This window comes from Coenobita brevimanus, chromosome 26, assembly GCF_032717465.1.
Source record: "Coenobita brevimanus isolate Jiangsu-jjx chromosome 26, ASM3271746v2, whole genome shotgun sequence".
NCBI classification, from domain to species: domain Eukaryota; kingdom Metazoa; phylum Arthropoda; class Malacostraca; order Decapoda; family Coenobitidae; genus Coenobita; species Coenobita brevimanus.
Window position 1 is genome coordinate 10,441,531 of NC_136979.1, and position 20,168 is coordinate 10,461,698.

The 20,168-nt window shown below is 43.6% G+C and overlaps 1 protein-coding gene across 1 annotated transcript in view; it reads right to left on the minus strand.

The window, feature by feature from the left end:
* Positions 1 to 457: 457 nt before the first annotated feature.
* LOC145393964 (uncharacterized) overlaps positions 458 to 20,168 on the minus strand; it is a 337,089-nt gene continuing 317,378 nt past the window's right edge. Inside the window, exons 14-15 of the mRNA XM_080267940.1 lie at positions 4,549 to 4,651; positions 458 to 1,299 (exon numbers count right to left, since the gene is read on the minus strand). Coding sequence (XP_080124066.1) covers positions 458 to 1,299; positions 4,549 to 4,651 — 945 coding nt within the window. The remainder of the gene's footprint in view (positions 1,300 to 4,548; positions 4,652 to 20,168) is intronic.

Here is a 20,168-nt window from a genome sequence, read left to right on the forward strand (position 1 = left end):
AAACCATAAAATAAGTATTAAGTGATAAATGTAACTAGTATTTTTACAGAACATAAAACTACATATTAACCCCATCAGTACAATAGTATCTTTTTAAATTATTCATGCTACTGTCAACTGATTTCACTCAGTTTCAGGGAGACCCTTAATAGCCTACTACAAAAATTAGAAACAATCTCCATAAACTTCAATACAATACAGACTTCTGTATTTAATCTGTTTTACCATCATGTGGTTTTATTATGCTTCAGTGAGATCTCTTGTAGTGAAAGGATTAAGTACACAGGTATGTGAAAACTTAAGAAAAGTTATTAGTATAAGATAAGGGGGAGGATATACTTATGTGAAAGAATGCATAAAATATACAAGAAAAATTAATGTAGTAAAGATCATTTTGAAAGATGTTATGGAACAGAGAAATCACTGATGAAATAAAGCAGTGACACATTCAGGCAGCTCATTTCAATACAAGGGTCTTGGTGGCAGCTGTGGGTTGTTGGGCAAGGGATGAGAGCTGAGGCAGGGCAGCATTCACATCTGGAGTTGATTTTGTACCCAACTCAGTGAGGATGGGCATCATTGGACCAAGTGGGGCTGCTGGTGGATCTGGCCTGTCTCTCATTTCAGTCCTAAGATTCTGGGTGGTACTTGTTACTATGCTAGACTCAGACCCCCCAAAATCACTGTCTAAGCTGCTGCTGTCACTTAGGTTGAGTCTGGAAAACTGAGGTATGGCAGATGGAGCAGCATCATATCCTGTCCCTGTCATCCCTCCTACAGCACCTATCATTCCTACCTGACCCATGGCCCCTACCCCAGGACCCTGTGATATTGTTTCACTGTAGCTGGGAGGGTCCTGCCCTGCTGGAGAAACAGTAACTTGGGGTTGAAGAAAGTGGGGCGGATGGTTGATTCCTACACGAATAGGGCCAAGTCTTGGGGCAGGGTGTGGTAGGTAATAAGTGGGATAATGGTAGTACTGGCCTGTGGGACGGGACACAACCTGCTGAGTAAATGTGGGTGACATCTGTGGAGTATAACGCAGGGCAGGGCGTGGAGAATGAGCTGGTGGTGCTGGAGAATGGGCAGGGGATACTGGTGAGTGGGCAGTAGGTGCTGGGGAGGATGGGGGAAGAGTGGAAGCAGCAGAAGGTGAAGACACAGGATGAATGAAATGTGGAAACGATGGTGGCTGGGTGGATGGAGCTGGAGATGCACAGTGGAGTGAGGCTGTGTCATAGCGGACCTGCAACAGATGAGGCGACGAGCACACTGAACTGCTCTCACCCTGGGAGATTTCTGGGGAGAAGGGGAAAGGAAAAAATATATATTTTCATTATTAAATCACATACACAATTTTTATGGATATATTTAATGAAGAAAATTAAGGGGGAGGACAAAGTTATCTGTAATGTTCTCACAGTCCTCCACACTTGTACATTACGATGCAAGGCTTGAAAGGATACAGATTCTCATAATCACCCTGCATTTCAACACAACTCCTGAAACTCTTTAACATCACAAAGAATATAGGAGATACTGTATAACCCCATCATCTTGAGGATTTCTTAGTACCAACAGGGTAAATGTTTCCCCAAGACTTTAAACATATATACAATTCATATTTCTCTATTGCCTTCCCTTGCCCTCATGTTTACGCCGGAGAAGTGCTGACTTTCGCAGGTCTAGCGCTCATTTTATTCCCACACCACACTTACACTGAAGTGGCATTTGGATTCTTATCTCAACACTATAACACATTTTCTTTAAATGTGAATACAGTAATATAATGTGCATAGTAGTGAGAGACAGGCTCCAACGTGGAAAAAAATGTCAGACGCCAGAACAGGATGGGTAAGTCAGTCTCCAGTTAGCTGAGAACAATTGCCATTTATTCGAGACAGGGGTCAAAGTAGTTTTGCAAAATCCTCAGGACCCACTGGAGATTTTTATGTCTTTTGTAGACAGGGGTAAATTTGAAAATTTAGTGAAACAAACAAATATGCTGCCAAAGTCTGTGAAGAAAAGAGAAGGAAGGGGATTACAGTATGATGAAAAAGCATAGAGATATGATGTGGAAGAAGACTATGTTGGGGAGATCTATACCGCTTTAGGTTTGGTCGTTTTACAAAGCACAGAAAAGAGGCCTACAATCTACATATACCACTCCACCAACCAGATGCTTGCAACACCCTTTTTGCCATGGTAATGAAATACAGCAGCTGTTCCACAATGCAGCAGGGTCTATATATCATCATCATCATCATAAACCAGACCTCCTTTCCCACCCTAGGGCAATGTGAGGAGCAGCAATGTCCAAATAGCCCAAATTTGCCCAATCCAATAGGCCACGCTTCCATTCACTCACCATTCACGCCCCCGGAATCCTGGCTCTATCTGATACGTCAAAAACATTCACCATGTTCTGTAGCTTCGTGTAAACTTTTCCGATAGAGTCTATATTTACATCATGTTAAAACCTTACATGTGGTAGAGTCTATATATAGATTATGTCAAAACCTTACATAATGCCATGTAACTATATTTATGTTCCAATCCTGTGGGTGGGGGCATCTATATAAAGACTTTTTTTTTTTTTTTTTTTTTTTTTTTTTTTTCCAGCAACTGCTGCAGCCAGCTAAGGATTAATGAGAAAGGGGAATATTTGGAAACTCCCTGTACTGTTGTCTGCTGATGATACTATATTATTAAGTGAAGACAAAGAGGAACTGCAAGACTTAGTGAATTTTTGGAAGTGTGTGTAAGAAACAGAATCTAAAGGTGAATGTAGGGTAAAGTTAAGGTCTTTGAGAAATAAAGTCACTGGATGTACAGTGAGGCTGTATGATGAGCAAATGGTAAATGTGAGTGCATATGAGTACTTGGGTAGTGTGATGAGTAAGGATGGAAGTTTGGAGGGAGAAGTGCTTGAAAGAGTACAACAAGAACGAAAGGTTGCTGGTTCTTTGAAGGCAGTGATAAGAAACAGGGAAGTGAGCATGGAAGTTAAAAAGACACTGCATGACAGTATTTGCCAACTCTAATGTATGGAAGTGAAGCTTGGACCCTGTTGGAAGGAAACAGGTCAAGAGTGAAAGCAGTGGAAATGAGTTATTTGAGAGGAGCATGTGGAGCTACAGACTGACAAATGAGGAAGTGAAGAAGCCATAGTGGTGTTGATGTGGATCTGATAGAAAGCGTTAGGAGAAATACATTGAGGTAGTTTGGCCATCTGCGGAGGATGGAGAGACTAATGAGAAGAGTGTATGTGAGTGAGGTGGAAGGGGGGAGAGGAAAGGGGAGACCAAGGATGAGATGGAGGGATGGAGTGGAGAGGTACATGAGAGAGGGGGGGTGTAAGCTGCGAGCAGGGCAGTGAAATAGCAGGGGACCAGGTGATGTGGAGGTGATTTGTTTATGGCCACCCCTTACAGGATTATGGCATCTGGCAATAGATAAAGAGAAGGCTGAAGTTCAGCATACACCTGTGGTCACATTGTATCAGTTCAGATAAGTGGTGCACTGGCATTTGTTTTTATATGAAAACAAAAATCAGGGTCAATTTCTAAACTAATTTACAGCACTTGTTGCTCTGCCTCACGATAAAGAGTGGGATGAATGCAACTATTCATTAGTGCTCAACAAATGAAAATGGGAAACAAAAAATTTTAGTACCATCAGAGCAGAGCTGAATGTGTCATCACTTCATTTCACATGAGAGATGGTGGGCATTTATATCCAAGTGGTAGCAGAGTGTGCAGTGAGGTTGGATGGTGAGGATATGGAGAATGTGAGTGCATTCAAGTACTTGGGTAGTGTGATGAGTAAGGATGGAACTTTGGGGGATGAAGTGCGTGAAAGGGTACAGCAGGGAAGGAAGGTTGTTGGTACACTGAAAGCAGTGATGAGAAATAGGGAGTTGAGTATGGAAGTTAAGAAGTCACTGCATGATAGTATTGTGATCCCTACCCTGACGTATGGAAGCGAGGCATGGACCTTACAAGAGGGGAACAAGTCAAGAGTGAGAGCAGTGGAAATGAGTTACTTGAGAGGAGCATGTGGAGTGACGTGGAGGGACAGGTTGACGAATGAAGAAGTGAAGGAACGCTGTGGGGTGGATGTGGATGTGGTTGAGAAGATTAGGAGAAATACACTGAGGTGGTTTGGACATGTGGAGAGAGTGGAGAATGAAAGACTGACTAAGAGGGTGTATGTGGGTGAGGTGTGAGGAGGGAGAGGGAGAGGTAGACCAAGGATGAGGTGGAGGGATGGAGTTGAGAGGTATATGAGGGAGGGGGGGGTGAGTTGTGGGGAGGGTAGTCGGATGGTGGGTGACAGCGCGACTTGGAGGCGTTTTGTCTGCGGCCACCCTTTGTGGGATTAGGGCGTCGGGCTATAGACAGATAGGTACCATGCAAGGGTTTTGGGGGGATTAGTCCCCTGTTGGTAAGAAGATGGTCTACCTCATCTCAAATACTAATTTTGTAACCCTCATCCAGAACTGGAAACATGAAATATGAATTTTTAAAAATACAGTACTGTACTCACTTCGTGCACGAGCATTTTCTTCCAGCACCAACCCAAATTTTTCCAGCTCCTCAAAAACTGTCTTCATATCTGGTCGTTTGGTGGCCACATGCTTCACACAATCCTGGTGAGTACAGTAACAGCTTAGTTCACAGGAACATCATTTGTTCAACAAGAAGTCAGTGTGAAATACATCATTACCACAATCCCAACCCTTATTCCCTCTGATAGGTGGGGTGAGGCAGGATCTACAAATAAAGAATGAGAAACCATAAAAGCATGCACAGGAAAGTAGGCATAACATTTATTCACACATAGGCTATAATTAAAACTTCTGAAATCCTGAGATTACATCGCTAAAGCCAGCACAACTCCCGACTCCACCTCAGAGGAAAACCTCCAGCACATTTATTTTCAAATTAAACTATGCCTCACAAACGTTTGTGGGATAATCTCTTTCCAGCAAGTCCCAATTTACAGTAGAGATGCTGCTCTTGTCTTCTGTATATTCATGCATAGTTCAATCATCCATCTATCATCAATTCTTCGGCTTCCTCATACTGTAATACTGCATATTCACTTATTTCATTCCACAGCCAGCCATCTTCTCAGTCTTCCACAATTCCTCTTATCTTCAAGCAAATTTCATTACCTTTTTTACCACCATGCTTGGAGCCTCCAGCAGTTGGGTTGGTAGTAGAAGCATCTACCAGTCTTCCTGATTTAATTTCAGTCCCAGCAGTGGTGGACATTTGAGAAGAAACACAACTATTGTATGTCTTTTCATGTGTTCCCACATGTATGCACTCTGCTAAAGTTCCATTGAGATGTACTGACTCTTTTAATTACAAACACATTTTTTTCTTTTTTTTTAATGCAAGGAAGAAGGAATCAAAGGCCAGAAGCCTGCAAACCATTCCTTCCACGAAAAAACAAAAACAGTACAAAAGAGAACCAAATTCAAGATCTGTTCATTTCGAGATGCCTGGACACACTGAGTTTGAAAGACTGGAGATCATAAAAAAGTAGGAAATACAGACAGAGGGAGACAGTTCCAGAATTGTCCTGTTGCATAAATGAAGGACTGGAAGTAACGGTTAACTCTTGCAACAGAGAGCTGGACAGAAAAAAGATGGGAGCTTGCTGCTAGACGGGTGCTACGTCATAGAGGTGGAGGGATGCAAGCAGACAGTTTAGAGGAACAGTGACCATTGAATTAGCAACAGAAAAGAGATAAAGACGGAACAGTGCAGCGAAGAGACAGAGGTTGAAGGGAGCAGTAAGAGGAGGAGAGTTAATGAGACGAAAAGCCTTTGACTCCATCCTGTTGAGAAGAGCTGTATGTGGGGAGCCTCCCCACACGTGAGAGTTGTACTCCACACAGGGGTGAATAAAACCCATGTATAAAGTCAACAACTGTGCAGGGGTAAAGAAGGTACAGAGTCGGCTTAGCACACCTAATCTCTTGGAAGTGGATTGTACAAGAGATGTAATATGATCCTTCCAAGAGCAGGATATTATTAAACATTAGTGGATACTCCTGTGGAAGATTGTGTTGGGTTGATAGGTGTAAGAACTGAGTCTTTGATGCATTAAAAACAAGATTGTTTTTACTCCAGTCAGAGATACGAGCCAAGTCAGTCATTAAGTGTGCCACAGCCTCATCCCTTGTTTGTTGAAGTAACTGCTGAGATGGACGTTGTGGGAACTGAATGGAAAGGTGGAGGGTGGAATCATCAGCATATGGGTGGATAGGGTTAAATATACAGCTTAGAAGGTCATTGATGAATAAATGGAAGAGGGTTGGTGATAGGACAGAGCCCTGAGGAACACCACTGTTGATAGATCTAGGAGAACAGTGGCCGTCTACAACAGTGGCTATAGAATGACCAGAAAGGAAACTATAGATGAAGGCACAGATAGAAACTGTAAGAGGCAGTTTGGAAATTAAAGATTTATGCCAGACTCAATCAAAAGCCTTTGAGATGTCAAGTGCAATGGCAAAGCTTTCACCACAGTCCTGAAAGGAGGATGACCAGGAGTCTGATAGGTAGGTGAGAAGATCGCCAGTGGAATGTCCCTGACGGAACCCATACTGACGATCAGAAAGAAGGTTGAGATAGGAAAGATATTAAGAACTGACTTGAAAACTTTTGAGACACAGGATGTTAAAGCAATTGGATGATAGTCAGAGGGTTGGGAATGGTCACCCTTCTTTGGGACTGGCTGAATGAAAGCAAACTTCCAGCAAGAAGGAAAGGTACAAGTTGAAAGACAAAGGCGAAAGAGTTTACCTAGGCAGGGTGTAAGCACAGAAGCACAGTTCTTGAGGACAGCAGGAGAGACTCCATCAGGGCCATATGCCTTGTTTGTATTAAGGCCAGTGATGGCAGAAAATACATGAAAAATACATCAACTGAAGAAATTTTAATGTCAGCCATGAGGAAGTCAGAGGGGGGAAGTGATGGAGGAACAGCACCAGAATCATCTAAGGTGGAACTGGAAGAGAAAGTCTGAGCGAAGAGATCTGCTTTATCAGTAGAAGAAATAGCTACAGAGCCATCAGAGTAGAAATGAGGAGGGAAGGATGATGAGATAAAGTTGTTATAAGGGTTTTTGGCAAGGTGCCAGAATAAGTGGGAAGTATTTGAGTTGGAGAGTTGAGAGCATTTAGTACGGATGAAATTATTTTTACCAGAACGAAGAACAGACTTAGCATGATTCCGAGCAGAAACATAAACAAGATGTGATTCAGGGGTAGGTTGGCTCTGATACCTTATATAGGCCCCCTCATTGTTGCGGACAGCATTAGAACAAGTGTGATTAAACCAAGGCTTTCTTGCATTAGTCAAAGGTTATGAGAAAGGAATGTATGCTTCCATGCCCGAGAGAATAACCTCCGTAATGCACAAGGCATTACTGCCGGCCATGGAAGCAACAATCATTCCAGGGAAAATCAAAGAAGTACTGCCTGAGGGTCTCCCAATCCGCAGCTCCAAAGTGCCACAGTCGACGTTTCTTTGGAGGGCCCACAGGCCGTACTGGAGTGATAGGACAGGTCAAGGTAATAGGATCATGATCAGAGAAGCCCAATGGTGAGGAAAGATTACCAATGTAAGCAGAAGGATTAGTTGTAAGGAAGAGGTCAAGTATGTTGGAGCTCTCTCCAAGATGGTCAGGGATATGGGTAGGGTGCTGTACAAGCTGCTCTAGGTCATTAAGGATAGAAAAGATGTAGGCTTGTTCACCAGGTGGATCAGTGAAAGGAGTGGAAAGTCAAAGGTGGTGGTGAAAACTGAAATCTCCTAGAATGGAGATTTCAGAGAAAGGAGAAATGGATAGAATGTGTTCCATCATAGAAGATAGTCAAAGAATTTTTGATAGTAGAATTGGCAGAGAAGTAAACAGTGCAGATATATTTAGTCAGAGAATGACAGGAAAGCCGAAGCCAAGCCACAGAGTAGAGAATTCAGAAGAAGCAAGTTCAGGAACATGAGAGCAAGATAAGTCATTGCGTACATACCAGTATACACAACACCCACCTTTGGCTTTGAAATGAGGATTGAGAAAGTAGGAGGAAACAGTTACCCATGCATTTCTTACCCTCCACTCCATATACCTTCTACACTTAGGCCTTTATACCTGTATGCGAAGCAATTGGTAGGTGTTCTTTGGCTGCACAGATCAGTTTTCTTTCAGGACTCATAAAACATGGCTTGAATATGCATAGCAGAGCTGCCCACCCACATCAGACATGTGCAGTCTAGCTGATACAGTAAATACATACCACACCATTTACTGTCTATCCATTATCTCTGTCTATCTATTGCCAGACGCCTCAATTCCGTTTGGGGTGGCCACAAACAAATCGCCTCCACATCGCCCTGTCCCTCGCCATTTCACTGCCCTGCTCCCGACTCACACCCCACTCTCTCATATACCTCTACACCCCATCGCTCCATCTCATCCTTGGCCTCCCCCTCCCTCTTCCCCCCTCCACCTCACTCACATACACTCTCTTCGTCAGTCTTTCACCCTCCATCCTCTCCACATGGCCAAACCACCTCAGTGTGTTCCTCATAACGCTTCCTATCACATCCACATCCACACCCTCACTCTTGACTTGTGTCCTTCCAACAACGTCCAAGTTTCACTTCCATATGTTAGAGTTGGTATTACAATACTGTCATGTAGTAACTTTTTCACTTCCATGCTCATTTCCCTGTTTCTTATCACTGCTTTCAAAGAACCAGCAACCTTTCTTCCCTGCTGCACCCTTTCAAGCACTTCACCCTCCAAACCCCCAACCTAACTCATCACACTACTCAAGTATTTAAACGTATTCACATTTTCCAATTCCTCACCATCCAACCTCGCTGTACATTCACTGACTTCACCTCTCTCAAAGACATCACTTTACTCTTCTCTACATTCACCTTTAGATTCCATTTCTTACACACTCTCCCAAACTCATCCACCAAGCCTTGCAGCTCCCCTTTGTCTTCGCTCAACAACACAGTATCATCTGCAAAGAACAGTACAGGGAGTTTCCAAACACTATCCTCTCTCACCAGGGCCACTCCAACATCCACTACCCTACCTTGTACCTCATTTATTACCCCATCCATGTACAGATTGAACAGCCATGGAGACATGACACATCCCTGTTTCAACCCAACCTTCAAAGAGAAAAATTCACACAGTTCACCATCCACACGCACTGCAGCCTTCGCACCATCGTACATACTCTTCACAGCATTCAACAACTTCCCATCTACTCCATACATTCTTAATACTTTTCACAATCCCTGTTTATCCGCCCTGTCATATGCTTTCTCCAAATCCATGAAAGCTGCATACAACTTCTTTCTCTTCTCTAGAAACTTTTCCACTAAAGATCTAAGAATGAATATCTGATCTACACAACCTCTTCCCTTCCTAAAGCCTCCCTGTTCTTCTCCAACTAATTCCTCTGTTCTTTCTCAAACTCTGTCAATAAGTATCCTACCATAACTTTCCCTATTATCCTAAGAAGACAAATGCCCCTATGATTACCACACGCTTCTTTTTCCCCTTTTCCTTTGTACAAGGGAATAATTATACCTGACTTCCAATCCTCCGGGACTCTACCTTCTTCCCAGGCCAATCTACACATCTTCCACATCCATTCTACTACTATCTCTCCCCCATGCTTCAGCATTTCACCACACACTCCATCAATTCCTGGGGCTTTCCCCAATTAACCTTCTTCATTGCTTCCACAACTTCTATCCTACTGATTTCTTCCTGTCTTCTCACCTCCCTCCTTCTCCCAGCCATTCCCCAGCCACTTATACTCGCATTACTTCCATCCTGTGTGTTCAACAATTCATTAAAGTGTTCTCTCCATCTGCTCACTTTATCTCCCTTCTCCACTAGTAATCTACCATTTTTATCTTTCACTCCCCTGCTAACCTCACTTCCACCCTGTCTTACTCTCTGCACCTCTTTCCAGAACATTTTCTGACAGTCCCTCCACTTTACACTTAAAATCCTTCCAAATTCCTCATCCACTCTCTTCTTACTCTCTCTTACTAATCTTTTCACCTCTCTTTCTTTCTACATATAACTCTCTCTTCCGCCTCTCAACTTCTTCCATGCCCCTATTTCTCATCCATTCATTGTATGCTTTCTTCTTTTGTGCCACAGCCTGTCTCACCTCTTCAGTCCACCACGCTGTTCCTTGCACCCCCCTCTGTCTTCTCTTCCTCCCACACACCACATCACATGCTGCACATATTTCTTCTGTAAATATCCTGCACACACCTGCCATCACCGGCCTCAGTACTAACAAGGCATATGGGCCTGATGGGGTCCCTCCTATTGTTCTCAAGAACTGTGCTTCTGTGCTTACACCCTGCCTAGGCAAACTCTTTCGCCTTTGTCTGTCAACTTGTACCTTTCCTTCTTGCTGGAAGTTTGCTCTCATTCAGCCAGTCCCAAAGAAGGGTGACCACTCCCAACCCTCCAACTATCGTCCAATTGCTTTAACGTCCTGTATTTCAAAAGTTTTCGAGTCAATTCTCAATAGAAAAATTTTAAGGCATCTTTCCTATCACAACCTTCTTTCCGATCGTCAGTACGGGTTCCGTCAGGGACGCTCCACTGGCGATCTTCTCACCTACCTTTCAGACTCCTGGTCATCCTCCTTTTGGGACTTTGGCGAAAGCTTTGCCATTGCACTTGACATCTCAAAGGCTTTCAATCGAGTCTGGCATAAATCTTTAATTTCCAAACTGCCCTCCTACGGTTTCTATCCTTCTATCTGTGCCTTCATTGCTAACTTCCTTTCTGGTCGTTCTACAGCCGCTGTTGTAGACGGCCATCATTCTTCTCCTAGATCTATCAACAGTGGTGTTCCTCAGGGCTCTGTCCTATCACCAACTCTCTTCCTTTTATTCATCAATGATCTTCTAAGCTGTACATCTAACCCTGTCCACTCATACGCTGATGACTCCACCCTTCACCTTTCCATTCGGTTCCCGCAATGCCCATCTCAACAGTTACTTCAACAAACAAGGGATGAGGCTATGGCACACCTAATGTCTGACTTGGCTCGTATCTCTGACTGGGGTAAAAATAATATGGTTGTTTTTAATGCATCTAAGACTCAGTTCTTACACCTATCAACCCGACAAAATCTTCCACAGGTATACCCACTAATGTTTAATAATATTCAGCTTAATCCTGCATCATCCTTGAACATGCTTGGGGTTTCATTTACTCGGGACTTATCTTGGAAAGATCATATTACATCTCTTGTAAAATCTGCTTCCAAGAGATTGGGTGTGCTAAGCCAACTCCTCTCTTTCTTTACCCCTGCACAATTGTTGACTCTATACAGGGGTTTTATCTGCCCCTGTGTGGAGTAAAACTCTCATGTGTGGGGAGGCTCCCCACATACAGCTCTTCTCAATAGGGTGGAGTCAAAGGCTTTTCGTCTCATTAACTCTCCTCCTCTTACTGACTCCCTTCAACCTCTGTCTCTTCGCCGCACTGTTGCATCTTTATCTCTTTTCTATTGGTACTTTAATGGTCACTGCTCCTCTGAACTGTCTGCTTGCATTCCTCCACCTCTACGACGGGCGCATAGCACCCGTCTGGCAGCAAACTCTCATCCCTTTTCTGTCCAACTCTCTAATGCAAGAGTTAACCGTTACTCCCAGTCTTTCATTTATGCAACAGGTCAGCTCTGGAACTGTCTCCCTCTGTCTGTATTTCCTGCTGCCTATGATCTCCAGTCTTTCAAACGCAGCGTGTCCAGGCATCTCAAAATGATTGGATCTTGAATTTGGCTCTCTATTGTATTATGTTTTTCTCTTGGAGGGAACTGTTACTGCGGGCTCATGGCCTTTGGTTCCTTCTTCCTCGCATAAAAAAAAAAAAACGTCCCCCATCTGCTCCAATTCATATTTGCCCAATCGTTCCTCCACTTCTCTCTTAGACTCTGCCTTTTTCTCATCCTCTTGTAACCTTTCTACTCTCCTTGCAACTACTCCTTCCTCTCGTCGTTCCCTTCTTCTATTTCTCCATCTTACTTGGATCTTAATTCTGGCCACCACCAAGTAGTGGTCAGAAAGTCCACTCCCCCAACCTCTATAAGCTCTTGCATCCATTACACATCTTCGCATCCTTTCATCCACACACACATAATCAATCATTGCTTTCCTTTCATTCAGTTCACCACCCACCCTTCTCATCACTCGCCATGTATACCTGTGGATCATTCTATGCCTGAAGAGGGTATTGGCTGTCACCAACCCCCTCCCAGCACAAATGTCCACTAATGCACTGCCATTCTCATCTATCTCAGCAGGCACACCCCACTCACCAACTATTCCATCCACCTTCACATTCCCTCCTTTACCATTCATATCACCGATCAAAAACACTCATTCCTTCCAAACTTTTCCATGCACACTTCCACATTTGTCCAGAACTCTTCTCTCACTCTGCTAGCACAATCTTGCGTTGGAGCATACACACACACAATCGCCCACATTTGTATTCCAACTTTCAACCTTACCCACACAATCCTTGACCCAAGTGATCCATACTGTCTTATGCTCTTCTTCCATCTTTTACTCACAACTATACATACTCTTTCCTTTGCCCCCTCATTCTCACCTACTCCTGCACATATACCCCATCCATACTCCCATTTTCTCACACTTTCTCCTCTCCATTTTGTTTCAGTTATTCCACATACATCCACTTTCGCACCTTCAAGCACCTGGACAATCTCTCTCCCTTTCACCTCATCATTCGCTCTTCTTACATTCTATGTTGCCATTACCGAGTCCTTTGTCCGGTCCTGGGTCGTCATCGTTTGGTCAGTCCTTGTCCGAGGCTTCTTGTTTGTCTTTTTAGTTAGTTGTTTTCCGGGGAGGGGCACTAACCCTCCGCCAACCCTTTTAGTTGCCTTTTACGACAAGCAGGGATATTGGGGGGTATTCTTGAAAAAAAAAACCTACCCCCAGGGGGGGCATAAAGACCACAACATGACAGCATGCTTCAGCTTTGGTCACCTAAACTGGTTCTCCATATATTCCTGCTTAATCTCTAGCAGCCTCCTTGTTCAGTTCCTTATCCCAGAGGTCACACTCTATGACCTCATCCCAGGTCTTTCTTGGTCTGCCTCTCGCAACCCTACTCTCAATGTTCACACCTCTCACCCTCTGGACCCAGCTGTCATCCTCCATCCTCTCCACACACCCAAATCATCTCAATCTACCCATTCTCATCACAACACTAATACATTCAGGTCCCATCCTATTTCTCAACTCTTCATTCGCAAACCTAACCCCTCCAGACCTATCATTCAAGGATGAACTACACATCCATCTGACCATTCTCATCTCTGTGCATTTGAGCTTATGAATATTCTCTTCCTTTAATGCCCAGGTCTCACTACCATACAGCATTACACTCCTGACACATGGTGCTCACACAGAACCCATAGCCTGGAAGGAGAGCCCTCTCAATGTCTGGAGAGGCGACAGCTCCTTGTACTTCTTCCAACCCAGCGCTGGTCCAAAGGCATCTGAAGACCTAGACAAAAGTGATGGTGTTGCCCTCCCCCCACTCAAATTTTAATGCATTATAAGCTTGGAAGATATACAGAGCTTTTGTAGAAATTACTTCTATTGTTGTCCCACATAAAGGATACTTGATCTACAAGAATTTACTTGAATATTTTTATATTTAACAGAAACTGGCACCCCCAAATCAGTGCCACCGTAGGCAGTTGCCTAGTTCACGTAATGGTGGGACAGGTTCTGTTCCTACCACTCCTTACCCTGGTCACAGAGTTAGTTCCAGAATCACCTCCAGCATATAATGTCCCCAAAATCAACAGCTTTCTATACTCCACATGCTTTACAAATCTCAGCATTCTTCTACACAATCCAAACAACCAACAAAGAGTCCTTAAGTCCCATTTCCACTGCTATCACTCCTGATTTTCACACTCATGCCATACAAGCCTCTCTCCTATACGTACATGAGAACATATCACATACATACCTTCATGCAGTCCTCTAGCATCCTTTGTATAAGTTCCTCTGTTTCACTTCAAAGCCTAAATAACACTAGCCATTTTTCTTCCTTAACCCCTAAACCGCGGGGTTGTTTTGGCTCGACTTGCGTGTCCCGCTAGGATATTTGCACTCTGAGAGACTTTCTAAAAATATTTGCCAAAAATCAGTTATTAGTCCTTCAAAATTATAATTAAATATGCATATGGCACATACCTTCATCTTTCTCCGGGGATGTTTGTTGAGCCTTCGTCGAGTACCGTAGGACTTGTGGAGACTTCTGAAGTTGGGTAACGAAGTCTCCACTTTACACTTCCCGATACCCCGTAATATGGTTACCACTGCCTGATATTATAACTACAAACACTATTCTATGAATTTCAAGTAGTTTGGAATCCATATTTAAAAAAAAAAAAAAAAAAAAAAAAAAAACTGTGAAAGCAACGTAAATTACGAGCGCATACGAGCTTTCCTCCCCTGCTGGTTCCCCGGTGATATTCTGAGGCGAAGCTGTCATTTATTATTTATAAACACACTCACACTTTATATTCTTAGTACTTTATTACACATATTTATATATACAATATTTATCTATAAGTTTCTTTAAGTACTAGTAGTTTATTTTCACTCCAGGCATTCACTTTCTCATCCTGTATACTAGCGCTGAGAGCGAATCTGTCACTTTCACTTGCATAACTCATAGTATTCATACATGCTAGAGTGAAACTTTCACTTTCCTTACTCCTAGTACATATACTCGTATTCTTATATTACTACTCATTTACATTTCTATTTACATTCTCTATTTTATTTACATTATTTACATTAACACTATGTTATGCACTGTCACTTGCAGTAACTTATAAAACTATTTTCCACTGTTCACTTATATTTACATTCATTGCTTTCACTTGCTGTTTACACATTATTTACATTTCCACTTGCACTGTTTTAGAGTCACCAGAAAGATCGTAGTCACTGTCCATCATTTTCATTGATAAATTAGCCAGTTCACGTTCCACAGCAGTCACTTAGCCCTTAACCCCTTTCCACACGAGGTTTAGTAGGGGTAGAGGTCACAGGGCCCTTTGCATGGGGCTAAAAAGTGGCGGAATTGGACAGGCGCGAATCCGATGTGGTTTCACCTTGAAAGACGACAGTAAACTGAATGTTGTTGCCTAGGGGCAATGAAGGGCTGCCAATATCAACGTGGTGACAGCTGCTAATATATACGTTATGAAATGATTGGCAGGAAATCTAGACAATAAGTAATAAATTAGGTAGTTCCAGGTGAATGTAAATATCAATTAGGCTTCTCCCTTCCTTTCTTATATGTATTTTTATTTTGAGAACAGGTCATACAGCATATTTCAAGGGGAAATAAACGGGGAAAATTAGTGAACAAGTACACGTGAGGTGTTGCCAGGTGATAATTAGCCCATTCCAGATGTATGGCAGTATCAGTTACCTTTTCTCTTTCTTTTATATATTATTTTGTATAAGAATAGGGCAAAGGGCACATTTCAATGGATAAAATTAGTGGAAAAATCCGTCCAGCATTTGTGTAGCGCAGCGCAGCTGGTCAGGCAGGAGGAGAGGGTAATGGAGGGGAGGTAAGGAGGGGGGGGGGAGTCAAGGACAGGAGAAAAATGGCTAAATTGTCAACAGTGGATGGGAGTACAGGTGACATTAGCAGAACTGAGTATGGCTGGACACTGGCAGTACTGATAGATGATACAAGCCACCACTTGAAAGCCCGGGTGAATTCAAAATAACACAGAATCACAAAAGTGATGCCCCACGGTATGATCCCTTGCTCCCAAGCGTCACAAAAGTGACACCCCGCGGTTAAGGGGTTAACCAATAATTTGCACTGTACCTCTATAGAGTACAGTGCTCTGACTGTGACATACTTCTATAAAGACCCGTGCTAAATTAAAATTCCTGCACTTGGGGGTGATCACTCAAGTTCCTAATGAGATTTCTGATGCCAACCAGCTGACTGGCCATGGTGTTTCTGCTGGCCATTATTGTTTAGCTTAATTAGCCACTGTGAGTGATGGACTTAACTATGCCATCATCCAATACACAAATGTTTGCCCTACAACCAATGCTACTCCTTCTACTTCTGCTACTTCTATAAATACTGTTGTTGAGAAGCGGAATTTGCTAGTTAGGGAAGGTTCTTAGTAATTCTCATAGTTTGGTTACATGTCATAGTTGCCAGTTAGCCTGCTATTTGTGAGTGGAGGTATTTTGTAAGTTGTACATTAATTTTTGTGCTCTTTTTCTCTATAAAGTTTTATTTATGTGATTGTTTGTTAAATTATGTAATTTTATCTCAGTCTGTAAACTAATTAATTTAGAGTGTTATGCAGTGTATGAAAACTCTGGATATTTTGGATGTCTCAGAGCAGGTAACTGATGCTTCTTCGAGAATGCAGTAGATCATTCTAATATCTATCTATCTATCTATCTATAGCCCGACACCCTAATCCTGCAAAGGGTGGCCGCAGACAAAACGCCTCCAAGTCACTCTGTCACCCACCATCCGACTACCCTCCCCCCAAATCACCCCCCCCTCCCTCATATACCTCTCAACTCCATCCCTCCACCTCATCCTCAGTCTACCTCTCCCTCTCCCTCCCCCCACCTCACCCACATACACCCTCTTAGTCAGTCTTTCATTCTCCATTCTCTCCACATGTCCAAACCACCTCAGTGTATTTCTCCTAATCTTCTCAACCACATCCACATCCACCCCACAGCGTTCCTTCACTTCTTCATTCGTCAACCTGTCCCTCCACGTCACTCCACATGCTTCTCTCAAGTAACTCATTTCCACTGCTCTCACTCTTGACTTGTTCCCCTCTTGTAAGGTCCATGCCTCGCTTCCATACGCCAGGGTAGGGATCACAATACTATCATGCAGTGACTTCTTAACTTCAATACTCACCTCCCTATTTCTCATCACTGCTCTCAGTGTACCAACAACCTTCCTTCCCTGCTGTACCCTTTCACGCACTTCATCCCCCAAAGTTCCATCCTTACTCATCACACTACCCAAGTACTTGAATGCACTCACATTCTCCATATCCTCACCATCCAACCTCACTGCACACTCTGTGACTTCATTCCTCTCAAACACCATAACTTTACCTTTCGTTCATTCGTTCGTTCATTTTTAAAGGCTCCAACATGCTTGCATGTGTCGGCCTTGGTCACCTAATGGCGGCTCTCCATGCTGCACGATCCATTGCAGCCTCCCTGTTCAGTCCCTTAACCCTAAGGTCACACTTAATGACCTCGTCCCATGTCTTTCTCGGTCTACCCCTCATAACCCCACCCCCAATATTAACACTTCTCACCTTCCTCACCCAACTATCATCCCCCATCCTCTCCACATGTCCAAACCACCTCAATCTACCTCTCCTCATCACAACACCAATACACTCCAGTCCCATCCTACCTCTCAACTCTTCCATTGTAAACCCAGCCCCTCCAGGCCTTGGACGCAGGGACGCACTGCACATCCACCTAATCATTGTCATTTCTGTACGTCTGAGCCGGCGAATGTCTTCCTCCTTCACTGCCCAGGTCTCACTGCCATACAGCATTACACTCCTAACATACGCTGCATACAAAGACCCCTTAGCCCGTAGGGAGAGCCCCCTCAATGTCAGGAGAGGCAAGAGCTCCCTGAACTTCTTCCAACCACTTCTCACCCTAGCCACAGAGCTAGCTCCAGCCCCACCTCCAGCACACAACATGTCTCCTAAATAACAAAACTCTTCCACACACTCAAGAGATTCACCAGCAAGTTCAATTCTTTCACGTCTGACGATCTCCACCTGCTCACCCCGGCACGCCGTACACATAAAATCAGCATTATCTCGCAGTCTACCTCTGATACCACTACATCTCTTATGCACCCATTTATCACACACACCGCACAAGATGGAATTACTTCCCACGCCCTTGTGGCAAACTGCACATGGCCACTCTCCCTCGTCTTTGACAGTACCGCCACCAACCCTAGATATCATCACTTTTGTTTTATCTGCATTTACCCTTAAACCCTTTTGCCCCATACCATCTCTCCACTTCCTAAACCTTTCCTCCGCCTCCCTTTCATTCTCTGCAATCAACACCAAATCATCAGCATACAACAACTCCCACGGGAGTCCGTTTCTAAAGTCACGTGAAAGGGCTTCAAGTACCATGATAAACAACATGGGACTCAAGACTGACCCCTGATGCACACCAACATTCATGGAAAACTCATCACTCAAATCTCCATTCACTCTCACCTGGGTGTGAGCACCCACATACATGGCCATAACCACCCTAACCAGCCACTCCTCCAAGCCAAGCTTTCTCATTGCCCACTTCACCACCTCTCTAGGGACTCTGTCAAAGGCCTTTTCCAAATCAACAAAAACAAAATAAAGATCCCTTCTCCTACCAATATATTTTTCCTGAAGCTGTCGAACAATGAATATGGCATCAGTGGTCCCCCTACCTGGCATAAACCCAAACTGCATCTCATCAATATTCACTCTTTCTCTAATCATACCTTCTAAAACTCTCTCCATTACCTTCATTATCTGATCTAAAAGCTTTATACCTCTATAATTCCCTCTTTCCAGGGCATCACCCTTCCCTTTATACACATTTACAATTACACTCTTCAGCCAATCATCTGGGACAACACACTCATAAATAATCCTATTTATCAGGTCAGTGACTAAACTCACCCCTATATCGCCTGAGGCCTTCAACATTTCGGCAGTCAACCCAGACACACCTGCTGCCTTCCCCACCCTCATCCTGCCTATTGCCTCACTCACAGTAGCAGTATCAATCAAAGGCCAAGGGCCAGACACTGGATCTGCTGGCTCCAAACCTTCCCTGTCCCAGTCAAACTCCTCATTCAACAACCGGTTATAATGCTCTCTCCATGCATCTTTAATATCCTCACTGTTCACCACTACCGTTCCTTCATCATTCTTCACACACTGCTCACCTATGATATCCCGATTATCCCTCTTCACCTGACCTGCCACCCTAAATATATTTTTCCTTTCCCCATGATTTAGGTTATCAAGTAATTGTCTCTGTGACTCAGACTTTGCCCTGTATACCTCTCTCCTAGCCCTACGCTTGGCAGCCAAATATTCCTCTTTGCTACCACCCTTCTTCCATTCCCGGAAAAGCCTTCTTTTCTCCTTAATTGCAGCTTCTACACCCTCATCCCACCACCAAGTTACTTTATGTCTTGGTGGTCCTCTTGTCCAGCCGCATGTTACATCAGTAACTCTCAAGAAATTGTTCTTGAGGGCTCTGTACTGTTCATTAACGCCTCTGTCTACAGCTCCCTGTTCAGCCACCACTCTCCTCAACTCGCTATAGAAGGCATCCCTTACTACTTGGTTTTTCAGCTTCCATATTTTCCTCCTAGGTACATAAGTCCTCTTTTTCATCATTTGTTCTTTAAGCACCATATCACAAATCAATAGTTTGTGCTGCTGCACACACTCCTCACTTCCTATAACTTTAACATCCCTCACTAACCTCCTATCGGCCCTCCTAACCAGAAAATAATCTATCTGACTGTTATTTCCCCCAGACTCATACGTAATTAACCTACTGTCTCTTTTCCTAAAATATGTGTTGCACACAATCATGTCCGTTGCCTCCCCAAACTCGAGTATCCTTTCCCCTTCTGCATTCCTTAGACCATATGCACATCCCCCATGCACTCCTTCATAACCTTGGGCTGCTTCACCTACATGACCATTTAAGTCTCCTCCCAAAATCACTATCTCATCATCCCGCATACCACCCACTACACGTATTAAATCATCCCAAAATCTATCTTTCTCTGATTCATCCAATCCTGCCTGTGGAGCATATGCCGATATAATCACCGCTATCTTTCTTCCCAACAGAATTTTCACAACCAATATCCTATCGCTTACTCTCAAAACATTCATAACATATTCCACCCATTTCTCCGCAACCATCACACCAACACCTCCATATCCGTCTGTCCTCCCCTGCCAA